This window comes from Coregonus clupeaformis, chromosome 9, assembly GCF_020615455.1.
Source record: "Coregonus clupeaformis isolate EN_2021a chromosome 9, ASM2061545v1, whole genome shotgun sequence".
NCBI lineage: Eukaryota > Metazoa > Chordata > Actinopteri > Salmoniformes > Salmonidae > Coregonus > Coregonus clupeaformis.
The window spans coordinates 4960900-4985034 of NC_059200.1; the positions used below are offsets into that span (position 1 = coordinate 4960900).

Sequence of the window (24135 nt, forward strand, 5' to 3'; positions counted from 1 at the left end):
ATCATATTGAAGTCATTGTAGCCAAAGTAATGGCCTGCAAAACATTTTTATACATGGCCCTAAGCATTATGGGATGTTAATTGCTTAATTAACTCAGGAATCACACCTGTGTGGAAGCACCTGCTTTCAATATACTTTGTATCCCTCATTTACTCAAGTGTTTCCATTATTTTGGCAGTTACACGTATAGATTTACCTGTAGAGTAGAAGCAACTTTTCATCTAAGTTAGTTAGTTTATTCTGCATTTGACAAGTACTGTAACTCAAGTAAGTTAGTTAATTCTGCATTTGACAACTCTTGATATCTTTGTTTTTCTTCCTTCCATCTTCCCGGTCTCTTTTCCTTGATACATACTTTTCTTTCTCTGCCTTCCTCCACACCTTATTTCCTCTCCTTGCTATCTATCCCCTCCTCTCCTTCTCTCTCTCAGAGCTGGGGGAGATCCGTAACGTGACCACCTCTAAGCCGTCTCTTGAGCTGGATGGTCTGGAGAAGTACACCAACTACAGCATCCAGGTGCTGACCTTCACCCGGGCCGGGGACGGGGTGCGCAGCGAGCAGATCTTCACCCGCACCAAGGAGGACGGTACGCACACCTGTAGACCAGGACACCTCAGGCACTGATCTAGGATCAGCTTACCCTCCCTAAATTCTAACCTTAACTAGTAGGGGGAAGATGCAAAGCTGACCTTAGATCTGTGTGTAGGGGAAACTGCATCATACTAAATTGGGGTCAACCTAGAGGTCAGGGGTCAACTTGCAGGTCAACTGTGCCTAGATCCGCATATCCCCTCTTGCATTATGAAAGAGCGTTTTGCCAAGTAGAACAATTTTGACAGGACTTTGGTGTGAAATTATAGAAATATGAGTTGACAATCGGTGCAGATGACTCACATTAGTAAGTGAAAAACTGCAGCTCCTGCATTTTGCAGATCGCCATGTAGCATAAGAAGTTAAGGCACGCTCACTGGAATTACTGATTTTGACACTGGCAAAATTAAAATACAGAGTGGTTTCCTTAGATGTTGCTCAAAACAAGGATAAGGGTAATAATGTATATTTCCCTATTTCACGGTTTTCCCTCACCAGTCCCTGGTCCTCCGGCTGGGGTGAAGGCAGCGGCGGCGTCTAACTCAGTGGTGTTTGTGTCGTGGCTCCCTCCTCTCAAACTCAACGGCATCATCAGGAAATACACCGTCTTCTGCTCTAACCCACACCCCACGGTAAGGAGGGCATAGAGTACAGGGTCTCAGAGTACAGTGATGAAGGCATGTCAGTGGTGGGCATACAGTAAATTTGAGGCCTAACATAATTGGAGGAGAGGGAGGCACCAGGTTCAGGGGCTAGACTAGATAAGGTACTGCTGGCATGAGAGGTCTTATAAAGCATCCCTCCATCTCACATTGTCAAGGTTGTGTCATCAGTGTTCAGCTCCAAGGATTGATAGTTTGTTACGAACATTTGCAATAGGTCCTGTATCTCTCTGCTAACATCATGCCGGTCTCTCCCCTCCTACAGGTGAGCAGTGAGTTTGAAGCAGCTCCAGACATCTTCTTTTACCGTATCCCCAACCTGAGCAGGAACCGTCAGTACAGCATCTGGGTGGTGGCCGTCACCGCAGCTGGCCGCGGCAACGCCAGCGACATCATCACCGTCAAGCCCCTGGCCGAGGGTAGGTGGAGCTTATGGTTTCACTTCTCAGTATCCAGGAGCAGATGATAACAAAAGGTGTCTCAGTCTCTGAATGTTTTTAGAACACACAAAATATGATATTTGAGTAGTTTTTTTTGTCAAAAACTTGATCAGAGCATCAGAAACATTTAAAGGGGTACAACCCTGAGAAACTCTCCCTATGAGGTACCTAACTAAGGTGAGAAAAGAAAAGAGGAGACTATACTATCCCCGCCCCCTATCTCAGGATGTGAATGTGGAAAAAAACCGAATGCGAATAGGTCTGCTATTCCACCCTGTCAGCACTGTGCTTCTTTGTGAGAGCTGATAAGCTGAGGGTGAGCAGTGATAGGCGGTGTAGTGGTTAGTCAGGAACTCTGCTTTATCTGGACGTTCTCATCCTGTTAGAGGCAGGGGTGATGAATGTAGTCCCCACTCTGGAGCTCCAGACCTGATGTGTTTTAGAAATCCGTCTGCTGCCCGACCAGCCTTGTCCCAAACAGATCACTTTACATCTGTACAAGCACAGAGATGGGATCTGCATGTGTAGAGGAGGTGAATTCAATAGAGATGGATAAGGAACTAATATTGTATACTGCTTTTATAGAGCTTCCCTTGAAAGTATTTGGGATTGAGTTCTACTTTTGGGAGTATTCCATTACTTTTGTTGTACCAAGCAAACTAAATCAAGTCAACCCAAGTATTTAAAAGTATTTGACCCAGTTGTGGTGGGTTTGTGTGTGTGCAGCTCCTGCTCAGATCCTGACGTTCAACGGCACCGTGACCACACCCTGGATGAGGGACATCGTGTTGGCCTGTAAGGCGGTGGGCGACCCAGCCCCCACGGTCAAGTGGCTCAAGGAGACGTGAGTACAGGAAAGTCTGACCCACAGCTGAGGAAAGACATCATGCTGCATGTAGGACAGACAGTAGCACTTAGTACAGACTGTGTTTTGAGTCACTTTTAATTTAACTAAATACCAGTGAAAATACAGTGGCTCTTTGGAATGCCAATTTTCACTGAAGACCATATAAATGTTTTTACAGTATCCTTTCATACTCATGAGCAGAATGTTAAAAAATCATAGTTGTTTACATATACAGCATATTCCTACACACATAAAAGTAGTGTAACATTATCCAAGACTTTTCAATGATTTTCTCTGCTGTGTATCTCACCGTAGTTCATAGTCTGACTGTCTCTCGTACATTTGTGATTCAGCAATGGAAGCCCCGCCCCTGCTATGATCGACAGTAGGCGCATCGTCCAGGGCAACGGCAGCCTAGTCATCCGCACAGTGAAAGCTGAGGATTCTGGGAACTACACCTGTGTGGCTAGCAACAGTTTTGGGCCAGATAAAATCATCCTCAACCTACAGGTTCAAGGTAATCAGAAGGAGTCTGTGGTGGAACAGTACAGTATACCAGTCCTCAATTCAAACCAATCCTCCATTTATTGATGATCATAAAATCAGAAATGTGTTCACGGTATGTAGTGAACTGAAAGGATATAATCATATATGCCCCTTGAGATAGGACCTAATTAAAATCCATGATTTTACTTCTAGTTCCCCCAGACCAGCCTCGTCTTACCGTTACCAAGACGACCACCACGTCCATCACTCTGTCCTGGATACCAGGAGACAACGGAGGCAGCTCCATCAGAGGTCAGACATCAACACAGCAAGCAGCAACACTAACTATTATAGGATATTTTTTGTTTTACCTTGGAAAACAGGTTACTGTTAAATAGTGTCCCCTATGAGCAACACCAGAATGGTTGTTTAGCAGACGACAGTGTATCATCCTAACCTCTCTCTCTCACATCAGGCTACATCCTGCAGTACTCAGAGGACAACAGTGAGCAGTGGGGCAACTTTGCCATCAGCCCTAGTGAGCGTTCCTATCGCCTGGAGAACCTGAAGTGTGGCACCTGGTACAAATTCACACTGACGGCACAGAATGCTGTGGGGCCAGGGCGAATCAGTGAGATCATCGAAGCAAAGACTCATGGGAAAGGTAGGGAGATGGTGACATCCTTTTACGTATGTTTTTTATGAAATAGTGACTCCATTGCTTTTACACAATTAATACAAAACTGATACTTATGAAAGGACCTCTCATTAAAGTGTGTGTGTGGTCTGACTCCTCTCTCCCCAACAGAACCCCAGTACTCTAAAGAACAGGAGCTCTTCACCAGTATCAACGCCACGCGTGTCAGGCTCAACCTGATTGGCTGGAACAACGGCGGCTGTCCAATCACATCCTTCACGTTGGAGTACCGTTCGGTGGTGTCTCCCACGTGGACCACGGCCCAGCGCACCTCTCTGATCAAGAGCTACATCCTGTATGACCTGGCCGAGGCCACCTGGTACGAATTGCAGATGAAGGTGTTCAACAGCGCCGGCTCAGCAGAGAAGAGGGTCAAGTTCGCCACACTCAGCTACGACGGCAGTGAGTTCACTTGTCTCTTCACTGATGCTATACATACTGCAGCAACTGATAAGTTGAAAGATATACACGCTTAGATTGACTTATTCAGGATATATGAATGAAGATTGAAGAACTGTAGTTTAAATTGCATTTACCTCCCCATCCCTTGAAAATTGTCACAACTGATCGAGTCTCCATCAAAGACGTTAATTTACCGGTGTAGGTACTATACCTGCCTTAGAGCAGAAGTAAATTAATTCATATTTTGCTGTTTACTGGTGCTGCCATTAAAGAAGCTGTCTCATGCACGTCTCTCCCTGGGCCAGGCCTAACTGATGAATGGGGCAGTAAAGTACCTCCAATAGATTTTCTGCTGACTCCAGTGGCCGTGGCGGTTGTTGTGTCGGCTGCTGCTGTTTATGTCGCCTCCATCACGGCCCTATCGAGCGCTCTGCGCTGCATGAATTAAATCATTCTGTGATCTACTGACTGCAGAGGGGCTAGAGCGAGGCAACAGATGAGCAATCACCTGCCAGTGCCAACACCCCCCAGTCCCTTAGCGATTCAATGGTCTTACCCAACCCTAAACCTTACACACTCTCTCTCTCACACACACACACCGCCCCCATCATTCCATCCCCCAGCCATCCAGGAAGTGTAAAAGGGAAAAAGAGCTGACTATTCAGCTAAGAAGGAAGAGTTCACCTCTTTTAAGTAGTGCTTCAGTCAACTGGGCATTATTGGCAATTTGGCAGAAGGTCAGGTGCTGACTGCAGCCAGTGCAGTGCTGCAGCAGCTTGTTGGAGCAGATTGAGTGGGATTGCTGGGAAAGACATTTCGATTGGGATGTAAGCCGCAGACGCACTATTACCTTTTGCCAGGCACTTGCTGCATGTTTTAAACATTAACACAAAGGTTATTTAGTATTAATCGACAGACCCTGTAAAGACTTAATAGACACTGAGCATACAAAACGTTAAGTACACCTTCCTAATATTGAGTTTCACTCCCCCCCATGTTGGCTCCAATGTTTCCCACAGTTGTGTCAAGTTGGCTGGATGTGTTTTGGTTGGTGGACCATTCTTGATACACATGGGAAACTGTTGAGCGTGAAAAACCCAGCAGCTTTGCAGTTTTTGACACAAACTGGTGCGCCTGACACCTACTACCATACCCCATTCATAGGCACTTTAATCTTTTGTCTTGCCCATTCACCCTCTGAATGGCACACATTGTCTCATCCATTTCTCAATTGTCTCAAGGCTTAAAAATCCTTATTTAACCTGTGGATTTAACAAGTGACATCAATAAGGGATCATAGCTTTAAACTTGGATACTTCAAATAAAATAAAATGTATTTGTCACATGCGCCGAATACAACAGGTGTAGACCTTACCGTGAAATGCTTACTTACAAGCCCTTAACCAACAATGCAGTTTTAAGAAAATAGAGTTAAGAAAATATTTACTAAATAAACGAAAGTACAAAAATTAAAAGTAACACAAAATAACAATAATGAGGCTACAGTTGAAGTTGGAAGTTTACATACACCTTAGCCAAATACATTTAAACTCAGTTTCACAATTCCTGACATTTAATCCTAGTAAAAATTCCCTGTTTTAGGTCAGTTAGGATCACCACTTTATTTTAAGAATGTGAAATTTCAGAATAATAGTAGAGAGAATGATTTATTTCAGCTTTAATTTCTTTCATCACATTCCAAGTAAGTCAGAAGTTTACATACACTCAATTAGTATTTGGTAGCATTGCCTTTAAATTGTTTAACTTGGGTCAAATGTTTCGGGTAGCCTTCCACAAGCTTCCCACAATAAGTTGGGTGAATTTTGGCCCATTCCTCCTGACAGAGCTGGTGTAACTGAGTCAGGTTTGTAGGCCTCCTTGCTCGCACACACTTTTTCAGTTCTGCCCACAAATCTTCTATAGGATTGAGGTCAGGGCTTTGTGATGGCCACTCCAATACCTTGACTTTGTTGTCCTTAAGCCATTTTGCCTCAACTTTGGAAGTATGCTTGGGGTTATTCTCCATTTGGAAGACCCATTTGCGACCAAGCTTTAACTTCCTGACTGATGTCTTGAGATGTTGCTTCAATATATCCACATAATTTTCCTTCCTCATGATGCCATCTATTTTGTGAAGTGCACCAGTCCCTCCTGCAGCAAAGCACCCCCACAGCATGATGCTGCCCCCCCCTGCTTCACGGTTGGGATGGTGTTCTTCGGCTTGCAAGCTACCCCGTTTTTCCTCCAAACATAACGATGGACATTATGGCCAAACAGTTTGATTTTTGTTTCATCAGGCCAGAGGACATTTCTCCAAAAAGTACGATCTTTGTCCCCATGTGCAGTTGCAAACCGTAGTCTGGCTTTTTTATGGCGGTTTTGGAGCAGTGGCTTCTTCCTTGCTGAGGGGCCTTTCAGGTTATGTCGATATAGGACTCGTTTTACTGTGGATATAGATACTTTTGTACCTGTTTCCTCCAGCATCTTCACAAGGTCCTTTGCTGTTGTTCTGGGATTGATTTGCACTTTTCGCACCAAAGTACGTTCATCTCTAGGAGACAGAACGCGTCTCCTTCCTGAGCGGTATGATTGCTGTGTGGTCCCATGGTGTTTATACTTGCGTACTATTGTTTGTACAGATGAACGTGGTACCTTCAGGCATTTGGATGAAACAGACTTGTGGAGGTCTACCATTTTTTTTTCTGAGGTCTTGGCTGATTTCTTTTGATTTTCCCATGATGTCAAGCAAAGAGGCACTGAGTTTGAAGGTAGGCCTTGAAATACATCCACAGGTACAGTGGGGAAAAAAAGTATTTAGTCAGCCACCAATTGTGCAAGTTCTCCCACTTAAAAAGATGAGAGAGGCCTGTCATTTTCATCATAGGTACACGTCAACTATGACAGACAAATTGAGAAAACAAATTCCAGAAAATCACATTGTAGGATTTTTAATGAATTTATTTGCAAATTATGGTGGAAAATAAGTATTTGGTCACCTACAAACAAGCAAGATTTCTGGCTCTCACAGACCTGTTACTTCTTCTTTAAGAGGCTCTTCTGTCCTCCACTTGTTACCTGTATTAATGGCACCTGTTTGAACTTGTTATCAGTATAAAAGACACCTGTCCACAACCTCAAACAGTCACACTCCAAACTCCACTATGGCCAAGACCAAAGAGCTGTCAAAGGACACCAGAAACAAAATTGTAGACCTGCACCAGGCTGGGAAGACTGAATCTGCAATAGGTAAGCAGCTTGGTTTGAAGAAATCAACTGTGGGAGCAAATATTAGGAAATGGAAGACATACAAGACCACTGATAATCTCCATCGATCTGGGGCTCCACGCAAGATCTCACCCCGTGGGGTCAAAATGATCACAAGAACGGTGAGCAAAAATCCCAGAACCACACGGGGGGACCTAGTGAATGACCTGCAGAGAGCTGGGACCAAAGTAACAAAGCCTACCATCAGTAACACACTACGCCGCCAGGGACTCAAATCATGCAGTGCCAGACGTGTCCCCATGCTTAAGCCAGTACATGTCCAGGCCCGTCTGAAGTTTGCTAGAGTGCATTTGGATGATCCAGAAGAGGATTGGGAGAATGTCATATGAAACCAAAATAGAACTTTTTGGTAAAAACTCAACTTGTCGTGTTTGGAGGACAAAGAATGCTGAGTTGCATCCAAAGAACACCATACCTACTGTGAAGCATGGGGGTGGAAACATCATGCTTTGGGGCTGTTTTTCTGCAAAGGGACCAGGACGACTGATTCGTGTAAAGGAAAGAATGAAAGGGGCCATGTATCGTGAGATTTTGAGTGAAAACCTCCTTCCATCAGCAAGGGCATTGAAGATGAAACGTGGCTGGGTCTTTCAGCATGACAATGATCCCAAACACACCGCCCGGGCAACGAAGGAGTGGCTTCGTAAGAAGCATTTCAAGGTCCTGGAGTGGCCTAGCCAGTCTCCAGATCTCAACCCCATAGAAAATCTTTGGAGGGAGTTGAAAGTCTGTGTTGCCCAGCGACAGCCCCAAAACATCACTGCTCTAGAGGAGATCTGCATGGAGGAATGGGCCAAAATACCAGCAACAGTGTATGAAAACCTTGTGAAGACATACAGAAAACATTTGACCTGTGTCATTGCCAACAAAGGGTATATAACAAAGTATTGAGAAACTTTTGTTATTGACCAAATACTTATTTTCCACCATAATTTGCAAATAAATTCATAAAAAATCCTACAATGTGATTTTCTGGATTTTTTTTTCTCATTTTGTCTGTCATAGTTGACGTGTACCTATGATGAAATGTACAGGCCTCTCTCATCTTTTTAAGTGGGAGAACTTGCACAATTGGTGGCTGACTAAATACTTTTTTGCCCCACTGTACACCTCCAATTGACTCAAATGATGTCAATTAGCCTATCAGAAGCTTCTAAAGCTTCTACACATCATTTTCTGGAATTTTCCAAGCTGTTTAAAGGCACAGTAAACTTAGTGTATGTAAACGTCTGACCCACTGGAATTGTGATACAGTGAAATAATCTGTCTGTCCAACAATTGTTGGAAAGATTACTTGTGGCATGCACAAAGTAGATGTCCTAACCGACTTGCCAAAACTATAGTTTGTTAACAAGAAATTTGTTGAGTGGTTGAAAAACAAGTTTTAATGACTCCAACCTAACTTCCGACTTCAACAGTATATACAGGGGGTACCGGTACCGAGTCAATGTGCGGGGTTACAGGTTAGTCAAGGTAATTTGTACATGTAGGTAGGGGTAAAGTGACTATGCATAGATAATAAACAGCGAGTAGCTGGGGGGTCAATGCAAATAGTCTTTGTGGCCATTTGATTAATTGTTCACCAGTCTTATGGCTTGGGGGTAGAAGCTGTTAAGGAGCCTTTTGGACCTCTCTCTGCTACTGCTTGCCGTGCGGTAGCAGAGAGAACAGTCTATGACTTGGGTGACTGGAGGCTTTGACTACCTGGTCAGTCTATGTCATGGAAATGTTTTGTACACTCAGTGTATATTTGTATTTGGCTGGTTTTCTGCAGTCATTGTCGTGTCTACCAGGTCTGGTTTGCACACTTGACAATCCTGTAGTTAAGTACAAGAAACCTACATGGTCTTGTCATAACACATATCCTAACAGTTTGTCAGCTAATTACATTTCTATGACCTGTCCCCAGGTACCATCGCTCCCCTGGTGAAATCCCCGACGGTGAGCGCGGGCAGTACGTCCAGTAACGAGGGTCTGAAAATGGTGACCATCATCTCGTGTGTGCTGGTGGGCATCGTGCTGGTCTTCATCCTGCTACTAGTGCTCAGGAGGAGGAGGAGGGAACAGAGACTGAAGAGGCTCAGAGGTGAGAGGTCACAGCAGCAACATGTTACCACCTGATTGGTTAGATTCCAGTAAGATTTCTGTAACTATTGCCAAACTATTTTCAAGTATACTATTGTAATGTGATTTTTGTTCTTGTTTGCTCTGTAGATGCTAAAAGTTTAGCCGAGATGCTGATGAGGTAAGCATGAGCAGTTTGACATATAACTTCATAGATAGTTACTATTGTTTAATGCATTACTGGAAGAAGAAAACATTCAATACTGTGTCTATGGAATCATATCAGAATCACCATTATCTGAATATATTATGCAGTGTGTAATGAGATCTGCATTGACCTGTATGGCGTTTCCTGTGTTCCCCATGCAGTAAAAACACGCGACCTGCAGACACCATCAACAAGCAGCAGCAGACCATGAGAATGCACATCGACATCCCCCGAGCCCAGCTGCTCATAGAGGAGAGAGACACCATGGAGACAGTCGGTGAGTGGACACTTTGATATATTATGCTGCTTTCACTGAATTATCGGAAACTTGGGACTTAAACTTCCGGAAAGCTACCAGACACGTCATAACTCATAATGAGCTTCCAATTAGGACATACGAGTGGGAAATTTGTGTAACATTGGATAACAATGTGTGAATATCACATATTTGTGGCCTTCCAAGTGTTAGTAGTGCCTACTGTGGCTATTGTCATCGTACTGTAGAGACCATGTTTGTGAAATGTCTCTTTCTCTTTCAGATGACAGGTCTACAGTGCTACTGACTGACAATGACTTTGGGGAGACCCAGAAACAGAAGTCGTCTACGGTTACCCACACTGTCCACTACCAGTCCCTGTCCCAGGCCACCGGACCTCTAGTGGACGTATCTGACGCTAGGCCAGGAACCAGTAAGTCCAGTACGAACATCCTCTTTACTTTACTAGAGGCAAAACTAGAATTAATAAGTGGGATCAGGATTGCATTCATACAGCTGTAACTGATACAGCTAGAATGTATTCTAGACAACCAGATTGGCCTTATTCAGCTCCAGTCTTCAGAGAGTTATCAGTAGCATTATGAACACTGCCATTACCATCTCCACTGATGTTATTCACACTGATGAACAATTCCTTTCAGCACAATGGCTATTGCTGTTATATTATTTACAATTCTGAACATGAATGATTATATACAGTGTCTTCAGAAAGTATTCATACCCATCTACTCACAATACCTCATAATGACAAAGTGAAAACATGTTTTTCGAAATTGTAGCAAATGTATTGAAAATGAAATGCAGAAATATCTCATTTACGTAAGTATTCACACCGCTGAGTCAATACTTTGTAGAAGCACCTTTGGCAGCGATTACAGCTGTGAGTCTTTCTGAGTAAGTCTCTAAGAGCTTTCCACACCTGGATTGTACAACATTTGCCCATTATTCTTTTCAAAATTCTTCAAGCTCTGTCAAATTGGTTGTTGATCATTGCTAGACAACCCATTTTCAAGTCTTGCCATATATTTTCAAGTATGTTTAAGTCAAAACTGTAACTCGGTCACTCAGGAACATTCACTGTCTTTTTGGTAAGCAACTCCAGTGTGGGTCCCCTGTAGCTCAGTTGGTAGAGCATGGCGCTTGCAACGCCAGGGGGGCCGATATGAAAAATGTATGCACTCACTAACTGTAAGTCGCTCTGGATAAGAGCGTCTGCTAAATGACTAAAATGTAAAAGTAGATCTGGCCTTGTGTTTTAGGTTATTGTCCTGCTGAAAGAGAATTTATCTCCCAGTGTCTGGGGGAAAGCAGACTGAACCAGGTTTTCCTCTAGGATTTTTCCTGTGCTTCATGATTTGCCTGTGCTTAACTCCCCAGTTCTTAATGATTACAAGCATACCCATAACATGATGCAGCCACCACAATGCTTGAAAATATGGAGAGTGGAACTCAGGAATGTGTTGTATTAGATTTTCCTAAAACCTAACACTTTGTATACATTTTTTCCCCCACATTTTTTGGCAGTATTACTTTAGTGCCTTCTTGCAAACAGGATGCATGTTTTGGAATATTTTATTCTATACAGGCTTCCTTCTTTTAATTAGGTTAGTATTGTGGAGTAACTACAATGTTGTTGCTCCATCCTCAGTTTTCCCTTATCACAGCCATTAAACTCTGTAACTGTTTAACATGGTGAAATCCCTGAGCAGTTTCCTTCCTCTCCGGCAACTGAGTTAGGAAGGATGCATGTATCTTTGTAGTGACTAGGTGTATTGATACACCATACAAAGTGTAATTAATAACTTTACCATGCTCAAAGGGATATTCCCACGGGGGGCCAGTATGAAAATAAAAAAGAATAATGTATGCATTAACTGTAAGTCGCTCTGGATAAGAGCGTCTGCTAAATGACGTAAATGTAAATGTAAAATATTCAATGTCAACTTTTTTTTTTTTACCCATCTTCCTATAGGTGCCCTTCTTTGCGAGGCATTGGAAAACCTCCCTGGTCTTTGTGGTTGAATCTGTGTTTGAAATTCACTGCTTGACTGAGGGACATTACAGATAATTGTATGTGTGCAGTACAGAGTTGAGGTTGTTATTCAAAATTCATGTTAAACGCTAGTATTGCATACAGAGTGAGTCCATGCAACTTATTATGTAACTTGTTAAGCACATTTTTACTTCTGAATTTATTTAGGCTTGTTATAACAAAGGGGTTGAATACTTATTGACTCAAGACATTTCAGCTTTTAAGTTTTAATTAATTTGTAAACATTTCGAAAAACATAATTCCACTTTCACATTATGGGGTATTGTGTGTGGCCCAATGACAAAAACATCTAAATGTAATCCATTTCGAATTCAGGCAGTAGCACAACAAAATGAGGAAAAGGCCAAGGGGTATGAATACTTTCTGAAGGCACTGTATGTGTATGGTTTCCAACCCAAAATTAGCCTATTTGCAGAGGACTACAGTCAACCCAATCAATCTCTTTGACCATGATGGTTTCCTCACTGCTATTGTAAGTTCCATTTATTTGTGTGAAAACAAGAAATCCCGAGATGAACTCCATGTGCAGAGATATTGTGAAGGTGGGGTTTTCTCATTGTTGATATATGTCAGGATAGAGAGTGTCCAGCCTCATTGCTATAGCCAGCTACACACTTACAGTCACCTTTAAAAACACACAGTCAGCTTAAAAAACAGAGCAGTACTTGAGATGATCCCTTGCTAAGTGACATAACACCCTGGTGTGTGACTGTGATGTAACATCCTGTATCCTTCCTCCTCAGACCCCACAGCCCGCCGCACAGCCAAAGCAGGCCCTGCCGCACGCAACCGCTACGCTAGCCAGTGGACCCTGAACCGACCACACCCGCCAGTCTCGGCCCACACCCTGAGCACTGACTGGAGGCTGCCCACGCCACGGGTGGCTGGCTCTGTGGACAAGGAGAGTGACAGCTACAGTGTCAGCCCATCTCAGGACACAGGTAACAACGCACCAGAAGACGAGACAAGTCTGTAACAACAGCTGTAACAGTCCCCATATGAGAATGTCTGCAACATCACCATTAACCATATCTATAACAAAACCTCTCACCTCTGTAATAACAATAGATAGGCCTACTATAAAAATGTTAACAATGCCAACACTTAATAACAAGTCTAATGCTAGCGTTAGCCCCTAACTGCTCTACTAGCACGGCCTCTAACCCTAACCACTGGTGTAGACCGAGCGCGGAGCAGCATGGTGTCCACAGAGAGCGCGTCATCCACCTATGAGGAGCTGGCGCGGGCCTACGAGCACGCCAAAATGGAGGAACAGCTGCGCCACGCCAAGTTCACCATCACAGAGTGCTTCATCTCGGACACGTCGTCGGAGCAGATGACGGCGGGCACCAACGACTACACAGACAGCCTGACGTCCAGCACGCCCTCCGAGTCAGGCATCTGCAGGTTCACCGCCTCCCCGCCCAAGCCGCAGGACGTCAGCCGAGTCATGAACATGGCCGTGCCCAAGGCTCACAGACCGGGTGAGGCCGCGTAGACACATAGCTAACTCTGCTGTAGCTAACTCTGAGTCCTGAGCTCTGTTACTAACCTGTGGCTAACCTTCCCTAGCCTTCATCCTGCCTGTAATGCTATGGGTTGAGGTCCCCCCCCCAAGCCCTAACCCTATTGCTAACCTTAACTTTCACTCTAAAACCTAACACAGACTCTTCATAGATATACTGTGGGGTTAGTCTATGCTCAACTATAGCTGAATCGAATAACTCTGTGTCGTAACATTTCAAGGTATTTTGTTATTTTTTAATATGGAATAAAAAATAAACCAACTCTGTAATAGCCATTTAAAACACAAAGCTGGTCAGTCAGACCAAACAAATCGATTCAGGGCCATTTCCCTCTCTCTCATAAATGTCAGCCCAATCAGAACATATCCCAGTGTTTGGGGTTTGTAAATATTTACTGCTGATATATTAACTCAAATGTTCTGAAGATAATGGCGTAGTAATGCTCTACAACTACTTGAAGCAACAAATGTGGAGTTTTGCAGACAGTTCTTTGCATAAATTAAATATGTTTTAAGGTTAATGTATTCATTCATTACTTAAGCTTATTTTATTGACTATAGTGCGACAAAATTCCATTGCAGGATGACCAATCTTTAACATTGAACCACTCAAATCTGTAATCTGCTATGAGGTCACTTCATCTTATAAATTCAGTCTATTCTAGTTAAAGTCATCATCTCTAGTCATTCTATTTTTGGCTCATTATAGAGTATATTTTATTAAACTCAGACTTTGTAGACTACTCAGATAAATGTGTAATAAACTGCACTAGAGTCTTAAATATATAACATTACTTATTTAGGTTATAGAAAAGCCACAGTCTCCTTCTTCATCCATTACCCCAATGCATATAATGAGATATGGGGGGGCTTTAAACAACATTGTAAAATATTGCCATTCATTTAATGTTGGTCAAGGCCAAAGTCAGATGAAGGACATGACGATAGATTGCAGCATGGCGGTATGAAAATAATTAATCACTGAAGTATTCTTTGGCACATAACCTCAATAACCATGCAAAGTTGTATACTTAAATAGGCTATCAGAATCTATAGATGACTTTCACATACTGTGTAAGCTAGTTTTGTTGGTTGGAGTGGCAGATGTGATGAGCTTGTATCTGAGGAGTAAAGAAAGTTATATTTCCACCCAACCCTTCCCCCAGGGGCAGTAATTTCTCTACTGAAGTATTTTGAACTGAGATTTTTCCATAATTTCACTGGCCATATTATATGTTTAATTCAATGGGGTTGTTTTCCAAAAACTAACTCCCCTCTCTCGCTCCTTTGTCCTGTAGGGGGCGAGCTTGTGCACCTGCCTCCTTACCTGCGCATGGACTTCCTGCTGAACCGTGGCATGTCGTGCTCAGGCACTGGAGGGAGGGGTGGTGCTGGGGGGGAGGGGGCCATGGGTCAGGCCTGTCTGGAACCCCAGAAGAGTCGCTCCCTGAAGCGGCCGTCGCGTATGGCGCCCCCTACACCCACAGAGGCCCCCCAGGCCACCAGCAGGGCCAGCAGCAGGGACACAGTGGCCCAGTGGCAGCCCGGCTCAGCCGCCACCCTGCCTCACAGAGAGGGCTCAGAGCTGGCCCAGGCCGCCAAGCTCAGCATCTCCCAGGAGTCCCTACTGGACTCACGAGGACACCTCAAACAGACCAACAACCCCTACGCAAAGTCCTATACGCTGGTATAACACCAGGGGTATGGGGCTGGACTAAAACTCACACTAACACTGGACTTATTACACTTACAAGTGCAGTAAACTGGCTCACCACACAGTCCTGTATATAACGTCCCCTTTCTTCTTAAACGAGGGATAACTTTTACTAATCTCCTTTTATTTATTTTGGAGCTTTCTTTGTTTTTTTAACTTGTGAGAAAATTCACTCATCTGAAATGACTCCACGCGGAGCTTGCCAAAATAATTACATTATGAGGGAACATAATTTATTATTTATTATTATTTTTAATTATGAATTATTAATCAGTGATTATTTGTTGTTAGTTGTCAACTATTAATGATTATTAATTATTGATTACAAATGATTAATTATTACCATTACTACACTGTTTTAATAAGAACCTGGATAACTTTTTTCCGGAGTGTGAGACGATAATTTGGAGCCTGTAATTTTTTTTCTATGGAAAGTTCCTTTTAAACGCTGAAATCTGGGAATGAAAGTAATCGACACCAGTCCAAACTTATCAGCTGCTCTCAAATTGTTACTTTTTTGAAGAAAAAAAAAAATCTATTTCCTATGGATACATGGGGACTGACCAATTAAAGACTATTATAAGGATTATGATCACGACTGGACAGCCCAGTTGAGCATTTTGTCACACTATGAAATGATTCAATGTGAAGATTTATTATTCTTATTACTATAAATATATATATAAAAAGATAAATCACTTTTATTTGTGGATATTACAGGGAAGATTTGATTTGGTTAATAAAGTCCTTAGTCATGTTTGCACATATCTCGTTTGGATTAGGAAATGGAGCCTCTGTTGATCTTTCTCTGTATTCCATTCTCTGATGGTGCAATTTGAAAAAAGATTATGAAAATTATATGGATACTATTTGCTCTATACTGTACTATAATGAAAATAATTACTATGTTGTGAGTATACTTACAGGGCGGGACAAACCCCAGCTATGTATCAGGTGTAGTTTACCACTGCTAATTTGCCAGGGTGGTAGATGAAGTTAGCTAGAACAGGGAGTGTTAGAGATATAACGGTTTGCACGTCACGACACCCAAAAAGTGTGTCCAGACAGAGCCCCTATTCTCAGTGCACTAGGTAGAGTCTTCAAGACTCTCACTCTCCTCTTCAGTAGATTTACTGTTGCTGCATTGCAGTGATGCTCCTCTACAGGGAAAAAACAATGAGACAATCCAACAGAATCCCCCCTTCAAACCAAACCTAAAGTCTATGGGAAATAACTATCTAAAGTGTGGATATAACAAAACTGTCTTGTTGTCTACCCTGGCCCATTTCTTTCTTTCTTTTTTTAAGTCCTGGAGGGAGAGTTTGATAAGAATGCTGTGAGGTCATTAATGCCAGTTTTTATGATTAGTTTTAATTAATTGTCTTCATATTCCTTTTAACAAAATGTCGCTTTTTATTTTTAACATGGTGTTCACCATGGTGGCACTGAAATAAAGAGAAATTAACACACCGTTCAAATTTGATTAATAAAAAAGGCTGTTCCTCAAATGATCCTGCAAATTTGGACATGAATGACTGGAGATGGGTCTTTTTAGAGACACTGATAGAGGAGGATGCCTCCGAAGGTTGTCCTGTGTGGGTAGTGGGTCACTGGGGGAGTGAGTGAGTTGAGTGAATGGGGTGGTAGTGGTGGATTGTTGGGTAACTCATCTTAAAGGGCAACTGAACGCAAAAACCAACTTCTCTGGTTGAAAACGGCCTATGTGGCATCGATATGTCAGAAACATTTATTCCAGTGTAAGTAGAATTTCTTTGGTCATAAAGTCAGTATATTCCAAAACAGAGTTTTGTGAGATTTGTGTAAGTGAGGTTGTCAAGACTTACATGAGGGTTGGGTTTGGATTACAATCATGCCCACTAAAATGGGATTGTATCGCCAAGGGAGAATTGTCATGCACTGAGAAATGAATGCGGTGATTGCGCTCTATCCAATCGTAGCAGCGAACCTCCAGACAATGAGACAGACCTGCCCATTAAGCAACTCCTCGGACTCTGACTTGTTTAAATAAAACATCTTGTCGCTAATGTTATGTTGAAAGAACACTTGGCCCCTAAGCCCTTTATGGGGTGGCCACTTGCTGATGTGTTTGATAGTGATCACTCAAGTCTGCCACTGTTTTGGGCAAAATGAGAATTGAGACGATGTGCACTTGCATCCGGACTGCCTCTTGTCAATATTCCAAAATTCATAACCCTTTCGAGAGCGTCTTGTGTCCCACCGCGACTTGTTTTGACTAGAATTTCATGCACATTTTTTTACTTGAGAAATACTGCACTAAACACCTTAGCTAGATGTCAAATTGTGCAACTAAGACCTCTGCAAAAATGGGAAAATTAATTACAGATTTCTTCACTTATCTTAGATTAATTCGAAAACTATTTTGAGGAAGTGGTAGTGGCTATGTTGTTGCTATTGTGCCTTAAGAGGGACAAACAACAGTAACTGCCTGGGTACGATAAATCAAACATAACACACCCACACCGAACCATACCCCCAAGACTCAAATCTCGTTTATCTTATTTTAAATATATACAGTACCAGTCAAAAGTTTGGACACACCTACTCATTCTAGGGTTTTTCTTAAGTTTTACTATTTTCTACATTGTAGAATAATAGTGAAGGCATCAAAACTATGAAATAACACATATGGAATCATGTAACCAAAAAAGTGTTAATCAAATCAAAATAATTTTTTATATTTGAGATTCTTCAAATAGCCAACCTTTGCCTTGATGACAGCATTGCACACTCTTGGCATTCTCTCAACCAGCTTCACCTGGAATCCAACTGTCTTGAAGGAGTTCCCACATATGCTGAGCACTTGTTGGCTGCTTTTCCTTCACTCTGCCGTCCGACTCATCCCAAACCATCTCAATTGGGTTGAGGTCGGGGGATTGTGGAGGCCAGGTCATCTGATGCAGCACTCCATCCCTCTACTTCTTGGTAGAATAGCCCTTACACAGCCTGGAGGTGTGTTGGGTCATTGTCCTGTTGAAAAACAAATGATAGTCCCACTAAGCCCAAACCAGATGGGATGGCGTATCGCTGCAGAATGTGCCTTGAATTCTAAATAAATCACAGACAGTGTCACCAGCAAAGCACCCCCACACCATAACACCTCCTCCTCCATGCTTTACAGTGGGAACTACACATGTGGAGAGGTAACTCTGGGTCTTAAATTCCTGTGGCGGTCCTCATGAGAGCCTGTTTCATTATAGCGCTTGATGGTTTTTGAGACTGCACTTTCAAAGTTCTTGACATTTTCCGGACTGACTGACATCATTTCTTAACGTAATGATGGACTGTCGTTTGTCTTTATTATTTGAGCTGTTCTTGCCATAATATGGACATGGTCTTTTACCAATTAGGGCTATCTTCTGTATACCACCCCTACCTTGTCACAACACAACTGATTTGGCTCAAACGTGGAAAGAAATTCCACAAATTAACTTTTAAGAAGGCACACCTGTTAATTGAAATGTGTTCCAGGTGACTACTTCATGAAGCTGGTTGAGAGAATGCCAAGAGTGTGCAAAGCTGTCATCAAGGCAAATGGTGGCTATTTGAAGAATATCTTTTTTATTCTCCACACCAGATAAAAACATACACACACAAACAACAAATTACAGACACACACAAGCAACAACTATCTCATCTGCCCAGACCCGCATGCTCACACCCCCATCCCTAGTACCTGCATTATTGTTTGCCACATGGCCTTAAATTGTACCAATTTGTTTTTCTTAGTCGCCCATGCTATTTCAATATTTCAATAATAAATCATTAGATTTTCCTATGGTGTTAATGAGGGCGGATTAATTGATTTCCACGTTTTTAAGTATACGTTTTTTCAAGATGAGCGATGAGAAGAGAATCATCCAGCACATTGAGTATCTCTCACTACACCCCCATATGCCATGTCTTGAAATATGTAGACAGATGGATTAAAAGTAAGTTTACATTCTAATACTTCTGACAGCCAACTTTCTAGCTCCGCCCATAACTTTTGAACTTCATAGCATTCCCAGAAAGCATGGATTATTGAGTCATTGTTAGTTTTACACTTTAGACATGACTCTGCCGTTGTGCTGTGGAATTTGTGAATTTTGTCTCTTGTATAATAAATTGTATACATTAGTTTATACTGGATTAAGCGTACATTTCTGACTAACTGTAATTTCATTAGTTATGCTCCAACATTCTCTCCATCTTGTGCCAACATCAGTTATTTTTAAGTCTTGGTTCCAATAGTTTATCTCATTTATCTTAATGAGCAGCAGAAAAACATGTGAATCGGTGAGTTCAGCCACTCTTTAAATGAATTTTAACAACAGTTATTGATGATCATCATATTCATTACAGCACTCACAATACTCAAATTCTCCAAATGAAAATATTGTTTGTACCAATGACCTTGAATGTTTTTTCAGAGCTAAAGATATTAATGAGTGCTAGTTAATAACTTTTGCACAACTCCTTTTCCTGCACCCGCCAGTCTCGGCCCACACCCTGAGCACTGACTGGAGGCTGCCCACGCCACGAGTGACAGCTACAGTGTCAGCCCATCTCAGGACAAAGGTAACAACGCACCAGAAGACGAGACAAGTCTGTAACAACAGCTGTAACAGTCCGCATATAAGAATGTCTGCAACATCACCCTTTACCATGTCTATAACAAAACCTCTCACCTCTGTAATAACAATAGATAGGCCTACTATAAAACTTTTAACAATGCCAACACTTAATAACAAGTCTAATGCTAGCGTTAGCCCCTAACTGCTCTACTAGCACGGCCTCTAACCCTAACCATTGGTGTAGACCGAGCGCGGAGCAGCATGGTGTCCACAGAGAGCGCGTCATCCACCTATGAGGAGCTGGCGCGGGCCTACGAGCACGCCAAAATGGAGGAGCAGCTGCGCCACGGCAAGTTCACCATCACAGAGTGCTTCATCTCGGACACGTCGTCGGAGCAGATGACGGCGGGCACCAACGACTACACAGACAGCCTGACGTCCAGCACGCCCTCTGAGTCAGGCATCTGCAGGTTCACCGCCTCCCCGCCCAAGCCGCAGGACGTCAGCCAAGTCATGAACATGGCCGTGCCCAAGGCTCACAGACTGGGTGAGGCCGCGTAGACACATAGCTAACATTGCTGTAGCAAACTCTGAGTCCTGAGCTCTGTTATTAAACATTGTAAAATATTGCCATTAATTTAATGTTGGTCAAGGCCAAAGTCAGATGAAGGACATGACGATAGATTGCAGCATGGCGGTATGAAAATAATTAATCACTGAAGTATTCTTTGGCATATAACCTCAATAACCATGCAAAGTTGTATACTTAAACAGGCTATCAGAATCTATAGATTACTTTCACATACTGTGTAAACTAGTTTTGTTGGTTGGAGTGGCAGATGTGATGAGCTTGTATCTGAGGAGTAAAGAAAGTTATATTTCCACCCAACCCTTCCCCCAGTGGCAGTCATTTCTCTACTGAAGTATTTTGAACTGAGATTTTTCCATAATTTCACTGGCCATATTATATGTTTAATTCAATGGGGTTGTTTTCCAAAAACTAACTCTCCTCTCTCTCTCCTTTGTCCTGAAGGGGGCGAGCTTGTGCACCTGCCTCCTTACATGCGCATGGACTTCCTGCTGAACCGTGGCATGTCGTGCTCAGGAACTGGAGGGAGGGGTGGTGCTGGGGGGGAGGGGGCCATGGGTCAGGCCTGTCTGGAACCCAAGAAGAGTCGCTCCCTGAAGCGGCCGTCGCGTATGGTGCCCCCTACACCCACAGAGGCCCCCCAGGCCACCAGCAGGGCCAGCAGCAGGGACACAGTGGCCCAGTGGCAGCCCGGCTCAGCCGCCACCCTGCCCCACAGAGAGGGCTCAGAGCTGGCCCTACTGGAGTCCCTACTGGACTCACGAGGACACTTCAAACAGACCAACAACCCCTACGCAAAGTCCTATACGCTGGTATAACACCAGGGGCATGGGGCTGGACTAAAACTCACACTAACACTGGACTTATTACACTTACAAGTGCAGTAAACTGGCTCACCACACAGTCCTGTATATAACGTCCCCTTTCTTGTTAAACGAGGGATAACTTTTACTAATCTCCTTTTATTTATTTTGGAGCTTTCTTTGTTTTTTAAACTTGTGAGAAAATTCACTCATCTGAAATGACTCCACGCGGAGCTTGCCAAAATAATTACATTATGAGGGAACATAATTTATTATGTACTATTATTTTTAATTATGAATTATTAATCAGTGATTATTTGTTGTTAGTTGTCAACTATTAATGATGATTAATTATTGATTACAAATGATCAATTATTACCATTACTACACTGTTTTAATAAGAACCTGGATAACTTATTTCCGGAGTGTGAGACGATAATTTGGAGCCTGTAATTTTTTTAAAATGGAAAGTTCCTTTCAGACACTGAATGAAACTTTGGAAAATCTGAAATCTGGGAATGAAAGCAATTGACAACAGTCCAAACTTATCAGCTGCTCTCAAATTGTTACTTTTCTGAAAGAAAAAAATATATATTTCCTATGGATGCATGGGGTCTGACCAATTAAAGACTAATATAAGGAGTATGATCACGACTGTAGCACAGTTGAGCATTTTGTCAAATGATCCTATGTGAAGATGTATTATTCTTATTACTATAAATATATATATAAAAAGATAAATCACTTTTATTCGTGGATATTACAGGGAATAATTTATTTGGTTAATAAAGTCCTTAGTCATGTTTGCACATATCTCGTTTGGATTAGGAAATGGAGCCTCTGTTGATCTTTCTCTGTATTCCATTCTCTGATGGTGCAATATGAAAAAAGATTATGAAATTATATGGATACTATTTGCTCTATACTGTACTATAATGAAAATAATTACTATGTTGTGAGTATACTTACAGGGCGGGACAAACCCCAGCTATGTATCAGGTGTAGTTTACCACTGCTAATTTGCCAGGGTGGTAGATGAAGTTAGCTAGAACAGGGAGTGTTAGAGATATAACGGTTTGCACGTCACGACACCTGTCAATGATGATGTAGGTGGGTGTGGTGGTGGAATCAGGCGCAGGACGCAGAACGTTAGTCCAACAGACTTTAGTAGATGCACACAAAAACAAGCACTAATAAATGCCCTGAGGCAAAACTCCTCACGTAGGCGAAAATAACGGGCGCACTAACAGGTGCGACAAAACCCTCCAAACAATACGGAGAAATAGCTCAACCGAGCAAACAGTAGAATAACAGCCTACCGGCATGACAGTCAAACAATCACACACAACACTAGACAAACACAACGAGACCTTATAGGACACTAATACACTAAACGATAACAGGTGTAACAACAATCAGACAAAAGCAAACGAACATAGAAACATGCAACGGTGGCAGCTAGTATTCCGAGAGGCAGCGAACGCCGAAGCCTGCCCGAGCAAGGAAGAGAGGCAGCCTCGGCCGAAACCGTGACAGTACCCCCCCTTGACGCGCGGCTCCAGACGTGCGCCGACTCCGGCCTCGGGGACGACCAGGAGGACGCGGAGCAGGATGCGTCGGGTGCCCACGATGGAATTCCGTCAGGAGAGACGGGTCCAAAATGTCTCTCCTCGGCACCCAGCACCGCTCCTCCGGGCCGTACCCCTCCCATTCCACTAGATATTGGAGACCCCCCATCCGACGTCTCGAATCCAAGATGGACCGCACGGAGTACGCCGGTGCCCCCTCGATGTCCAATGGGGGCGGAGGAGTCTCCCGGATCTCACTTTCTTGGAGTGGGCCAGCTACCACCGGCCTGAGAAGAGACACATGGAACGAGGGGTTAATACTTTTATACTCAACAGGTAGTTGTAATTTGTAACACACCTCGTTCAACCTTCTCAGGACTTTAAATGGCCCTACAAACCGCCGACCCAGTTTCCGACAGGGCAGGCGGAGGGGCAGGTTTCTGGTAGAGAGCCAGACTCGATCACCAGGTGCGTACACCGGTCCCTCACTGCGGTGGAGATCGGCGCTCGCCTTATGACGACGGAGGGCCCGCTGCAGGTGGACGTGTGCAGCGTTCCATGTCTCCTCCGAGCGCCGCACCCACTCATCCACCGCAGGAGCCTCGATCTGGCTCTGCTGCCAAGGTGCCAGAACTGGCTGGTAACCCAACACACATTGGAAAGGGGTTAGGTTAGTGGAGGAATGGCATAGGGAATTCTGGGCCATTTCGGCCCAGGGAACGTACCTTGCCCACTCCTCCGGCCGGTCCTGGCAGTATGTTCTAAGAAACCTACCCACATCCTGGTTCACACGTTCCACCTGCCCATTACTCTCCGGGTGGTAACCCGAGGTGAGGCTCACCGAGACCCCCAACCGCTCCATAAAAGCTCTCCAGACTCTGGAGGTAAATTGGGGACCTCGATCAGACACAATATCCTCGGGTACCCCGTAGTGCCGGAACACATGGGTGAATAGTGCTTCGGCGGTTTGCAGGGCAGTAGGAAGGCCCGGCATAGGGAGCAAACAACAGACCTTAGAAAACCGGTCCACAATGACCAGTATAGTGGTATTCCCCTGTGAAGGAGGAAGGTCAGTGAGGAAATCCACCGAGAGGTGAGACCATGGTCGTTGTGGAACGGGCAGGGGTAATAACTTACCCCTAGGCAGATGTCTAGGCACCTTACACTGGGCGCACACCGAGCAGGAGGAAACATAAACCCTCACATCCCTCGCCAACGTGGGCCACCAGTACTTGGCACTAAGACAGTGCACTGTCCGGCCGATACCAGGGTGTCCAGAGGAGGGTGACGTGTGAGCCCAATAAATCAATCGATCCCGAACCTCGAGC

The 24135-nt window shown here is 43.5% G+C and overlaps 2 protein-coding genes across 5 annotated transcripts in view; both read left to right on the forward strand.

The window, feature by feature from the left end:
- Window positions 1-16763, forward strand: part of LOC121573597 (Down syndrome cell adhesion molecule homolog) — a 169565-nt gene extending 152802 nt beyond the window's left edge. For 2 of the 4 annotated variants that reach the window (XM_041885695.2, XM_041885697.2), the window contains 15 exons: window positions 432-587; window positions 1091-1224; window positions 1520-1673; window positions 2421-2538; window positions 2895-3058; window positions 3241-3339; window positions 3503-3691; window positions 3836-4126; window positions 9321-9497; window positions 9626-9656; window positions 9845-9960; window positions 10223-10381; window positions 12757-12954; window positions 13195-13497; window positions 14837-16763. In XM_041885695.2, the coding sequence (XP_041741629.1) occupies window positions 432-587; window positions 1091-1224; window positions 1520-1673; window positions 2421-2538; window positions 2895-3058; window positions 3241-3339; window positions 3503-3691; window positions 3836-4126; window positions 9321-9497; window positions 9626-9656; window positions 9845-9960; window positions 10223-10381; window positions 12757-12954; window positions 13195-13497; window positions 14837-15231 (2684 nt within the window). In that variant the 3' untranslated portion in view covers window positions 15232-16763. The remainder of the gene's footprint in view (window positions 1-431; window positions 588-1090; window positions 1225-1519; window positions 1674-2420; window positions 2539-2894; window positions 3059-3240; window positions 3340-3502; window positions 3692-3835; window positions 4127-9320; window positions 9498-9625; window positions 9657-9844; window positions 9961-10222; window positions 10382-12756; window positions 12955-13194; window positions 13498-14836) is intronic. The other 2 variants (XM_041885696.2, XM_041885698.2) reach the window with 2 other exon arrangements.
- A 3340-nt stretch (window positions 16764-20103) lies between these two features.
- LOC123491591 (Down syndrome cell adhesion molecule homolog) lies at window positions 20104-21254 on the forward strand. Its single transcript, XM_045222740.1, has 2 exons — window positions 20104-20394; window positions 20881-21254. The coding sequence occupies exons 1-2, from the start codon at window positions 20109-20111 to the stop codon at window positions 21252-21254; spliced, it is 660 nt and encodes a 219-aa protein (XP_045078675.1). The 5' UTR covers window positions 20104-20108.
- The last annotated feature ends 2881 nt before the right edge of the window (window positions 21255-24135 follow it).

Excerpts from the sequence above, each read along its gene's own strand:
- LOC123491591 (XM_045222740.1), top strand. The coding sequence starts at position 20,109 with ATGGTGTCCACAGAGAGCGCGTCATCCACCTATGAGGAGCTGGCGCGG. Across the intron at positions 20,395-20,880 it reads GCCCAAGGCTCACAGACTGG|GGGGCGAGCTTGTGCACCTG; the intron begins GTGAGGCCGCGT and ends TTTGTCCTGAAG.